This window comes from Hordeum vulgare, chromosome 2H (assembly GCF_904849725.1).
Source record: "Hordeum vulgare subsp. vulgare chromosome 2H, MorexV3_pseudomolecules_assembly, whole genome shotgun sequence".
NCBI classification, from domain to species: domain Eukaryota; kingdom Viridiplantae; phylum Streptophyta; class Magnoliopsida; order Poales; family Poaceae; genus Hordeum; species Hordeum vulgare.
In genome coordinates this window covers 655825034-655829250 of record NC_058519.1, presented here as the reverse complement: position 1 = coordinate 655829250, position 4217 = coordinate 655825034, and the positions used below count along the sequence as shown (strand labels likewise).

The 4217-nt window shown below is 58.1% G+C and overlaps 1 protein-coding gene across 1 annotated transcript; it reads left to right on the top strand.

The window, feature by feature from the left end:
- The first annotated feature begins 433 nt into the window (after window positions 1-433).
- LOC123428485 (oxalate--CoA ligase) lies at window positions 434-2499 on the top strand. Its single transcript, XM_045112697.1, has 2 exons — window positions 434-832; window positions 947-2499. The coding sequence occupies exons 1-2, from the start codon at window positions 626-628 to the stop codon at window positions 2342-2344; spliced, it is 1605 nt and encodes a 534-aa protein (XP_044968632.1). The 5' UTR covers window positions 434-625; the 3' UTR covers window positions 2345-2499.
- Window positions 2500-4217: the final 1718 nt, after the last annotated feature.

The following is a 4217-nucleotide window of genomic DNA, read 5'->3' as shown; positions in this document are numbered from 1 at the left end:
TTTAGCTGAGCAAAGGATCAAGCAACAAGTGATGAGGTGATACGTCAAGCCGATCGGCACCTTCCTTTTTTATTGCTTAAACTATGCCCTTCATCCTCGTCATCATCATCGTATTCATAGCACGAACGACGGTCGACAGGTGGTCGCCGTCCGTCGTGTGAGTCACTCGCCTTCTCGAAGGTCCAGAGAGTGCCACCACTCTGCAATGCGGCCGTCGCCACACTTGGCACTTGCACCGTCACACCATAGTATATTTCATCTTCGTCGCCACGTACTTACTACTACAAGAAAACTTTATTTACAGAAAACATAAATATTTATCTTCTTCTGTTTACACGCATCAAATCTACCATAAGGAAAACATGATGCATCTGCAACGTCTGCAGTCGCATGCATAATTATTTTTTTGATTTGATTTGATTTGGGGTCCTGCCAAGAGGAAGAAGACGAGTCCCCATCAAAGATTAACAACCACCGCAAATCTCCCGGCGGGCCCAGACCGGCGGCGAGCTGACCAAAAAGCGAAACCGCCTCCGTGGATCGCTCCGTTTATAAACCGGTACCAACGGACGGACGACACGCACACAAGACAGAGCACACATTGGCGCACTCCACGGACCGATCAATGGAGGCCCTCACGCTCACCTCCCTCCTCAAGGCCGCCGCCGCCGCCTTCCCGGACCGCCGCGCCATCGCCGTCCACGGCAAGATCGACCTCACGCACGCCGCGCTCGACGCCCTCGTCGATGCCGCCGCCGCGCGCCTCGCCGCCGGCCCCGACGGGCTCCGCCCCGGCCAGACCGTCGCGCTCTGCTTCCCCAACACCGTCGAGGTAACTGGATTCTTCTTGATCACTAACCGATCCATCCATCAACGGATTGATGATTGATGATTGTTGATTGATGATCTCAATTCGTGTATTGATTGGTTGATGATTCTGGCGCAGCTGGTGGTGATGTTCTTGGCGGTGATCCGGGCGCGCGGCGTGGCGGCGCCGCTCAACCCGGCCTACACACAGGAGGAGTTCGAGTTCTACCTCTCCGACTCCGGCGCGCGCCTGCTCGTCACCGGCGCCGACGGCAACGCGCCCGCGCAGGCCGCGGCCGCCAAGCTCGCCCTCCCCCACGCCGTCGCCGCCACGCTCACCGACCCCGCCGGCCCGCTAGCCCTCGCCGGCCTGCCGGACACCCAAGATGACCACCCCGCGCCCCAGAACGGCACCGTCCACCACGAGAACGAGAACGAGCCGTCGGACGTGGCCCTGTTCCTGCACACCTCCGGCACGACGAGCCGGCCCAAGGGTGTGCCGCTGACGCAGCGCAACCTGGCCGCCTCCGTCCAGAACATCCGCGGCGTGTACCGGTTCGTGGAGACGGACGCGACGGTGGTGACGCTGCCGCTGTTCCACGTGCACGGGCTCATGTGCGCGCTGCTGTCCTCGCTGGCGTCCGGCGCGTCGGTGGCGCTCCCCGCCGCCGGCCGGTTCTCGGCGTCCACGTTCTGGGCCGACATGCTGGCGGCGGGCGCGACGTGGTACACGGCGGTGCCGACCATCCACCAGATCATCCTGGACCGGCACACGTCCCGGCCGGAGCCGCGGTACCCGGCGCTCCGGTTCGTGCGCAGCTGCAGCGCGTCGCTGGCGCCGGTGATCCTGGAGCGGCTGGAGGCGGCGTTCGGGGCGCCGGTGCTGGAGGCCTACGCCATGACGGAGGCGTCCCACATGATGACCTCGAACCCGCTGCCGCAGGACGGGCCACGGAAGCCAGGGTCGGTGGGGCGCGCGGCGGGGGCGATGGAGGTGGCGGTGCTGGACGAGGCCGGCAACAAGGTCCCCGCCGACGAGCGCGGGGAGGTGTGCATCCGCGGGGCGAACGTGACGGGCGGGTACAAGACGGCGGACCCGGGGGCGAACGCGGCGGCGTTCGCCCACGGTTGGTTCCACACGGGGGACATCGGGGTGATGGACGGCGAGGGGTACGTGAGGCTGGTGGGGCGGATCAAGGAGCTTATCAACCGGGGCGGCGAGAAGATCTCGCCCATCGAGGTGGACTCGGTGCTGCTTGGCCACCCGGACGTGGCGCAGGCGGTGTCGTTCGGCGTCCCCGACGACAAGTACGGCGAGGAGATCCACTGCGCGGTGATCCCGAGGGGCGGGGCGGCGGTGGCGCTGGGCGAGGAGGAGGTGGTGGCCTTCTGCAGGAAGAACCTGGCGGCCTTCAAGGTGCCCAAGAAGGTGTACATCGCCGACGACCTCCCAAAGACCGCCACCGGCAAGATCCAGCGCCGCATCGTCGCGCAGCACTTCTTCGTGCCGACCGCCGCCGCCGCCGCCAAGGCCTAGGAGAAAGAAAGAGATCGTCCCGTCGATCATCACGCACGCACGTCGTCGTCGTCTGCTGTCTGTTTGTTTACGTGCCAGACAAAAAAGGGTATTGATAAATGAGATTGCGCGCCAGATGAAATTGGAGATCGGGAAATGGGATTTGATTTGATTGAGCGAGGTTACAGTTGCACCGCCGTGCAGTGCGCGCCAACGAATATACCATGGTCGTGTCATCCACGTCAATCTTTGTTGTAAAAAGAGGAGCCTGACACGAAACTGGACCCCTGTATTGTACTGGTATTTATTGTATCGTACTGTACCGGACGAAATTTACGTGGCTGGCTCAGGTACGCCCGTGAACACGCGCCGGCCATCTTCACGGGTACGCTTCCGAACGCCTTTACGTGTCAAAGTACGTATGTTTAAAGAGGGGTGTGGCATATTCTGGAGCTTGCATTCGTCGTCGCTCGCGTGGAAGTAGCCGCATGATTTTCTCGTTGTTGAGTTGATCGAGCATCTTGTTGACCGCCGTAGACTGAACGGACAATTAAGTAAGCAGAGCGACGGCGACATCCCCTTGGACTAAACCAAAATTTGTTGGAATTTTGTTTCAACGGTAGAGTAAACTATATATATATATTTTTATGGAAGAGTAAACTAGTATGATTCGCTGCAATGGCTACCGTCCAAGCTTAGGTTAAATTTTTTTGCTATATACTCTCTCTGCAAACTAACACAAAATCGCTTAGATCACTATTTTAATGATCTAAACACATTTGTATTAGTCTACGAAGGAAGTATTATAAGATGAAGAAGAAAATTGTCCGAACTGAATACTTTCTCTTGCGCATGCAGTGGCATGGCATCTGATCGTGCGGCTACAGATGGATGAGGTAGGCTTCTCTTTCCGTATACAGAGAGATGGGAAACAAACAAACAAACAAAAAAGATAGATAAAGATGGTTCGGTGCTTTCACAGGCGGGAACCGGGGAGGGGGCGAAGGAAGTGCAACTGCAGGGGCCTCCACCAGATGCGCCCGCGTCAATACGGCATGCGCCGGTACCATTCGACGTGCCGGTGCCCGGCTCGTTCCCAACCGACCAATCCACACCGCGGCCTGCGGGCGCGCGTGACCAATAATGCTAGACATATAAAAACTAACAAAGGTTTACTTAACCTTCCAAACTAACCTATACACACAAGGACTGTGCTAACGACTCGACAATTAGCTACAGCTCCGGATGATCATAACTTATCTTTCTTTCAACGTCTTGCGGCCTGTATCGACCTCACATATATTCGTCCTGATCCGTTTATTGGATCAAAACCTAGCCACTGTCCTGCACTCTCCTCCACTCGGATCGTCTCATGTGGACTGGAGGAGGGAATGACGTTTTACATTGTGCTCCCGCGAGGACCACGTCGGCCGACGGCAAGATCTGTCCGCCGCAACTCCTTAGTGTCCGTTCAATGGATGCTCGGTTTCTCTGGGGTGAGATCATTGAGATTTCAGCGAGCGTATACATCGACCGGTCCGACGGCCTTCGAGTTCCATCGGGAATGGGCTCCCCGTCGTGGAAAAGAGAGGATAAGGATCGTCGATGCCTATCTCGCGGAGGAAATGGCGGATTTGGAGGTTACTGATGCGGCGACGCAGGCGGTCTCAAAGGAGGAAGACATCCATGCCCGCATTCGAAGAAACAACAGCCAAGGACACACGCGCGTCCTCACCTGCCATACAAGAAGGTGGGCGAGGTGATCGAGGACGAGGACAGCTCTGATGACGAACAGACCCGGCTCGATGCGTACCGCGTCTTCGATCGGTACTTCCGTGAGAAGGACGACAAGGACTCCGCGGAAGGCAAGGGCAGCCGTGGCTGATGTCCATCA

Excerpts from the sequence above, each read along its gene's own strand:
- LOC123428485 (XM_045112697.1), top strand. The coding sequence starts at position 626 with ATGGAGGCCCTCACGCTCACCTCCCTCCTCAAGGCCGCCGCCGCCGCC. Across the intron at positions 833-946 it reads GCTTCCCCAACACCGTCGAG|CTGGTGGTGATGTTCTTGGC; the intron begins GTAACTGGATTC and ends ATTCTGGCGCAG.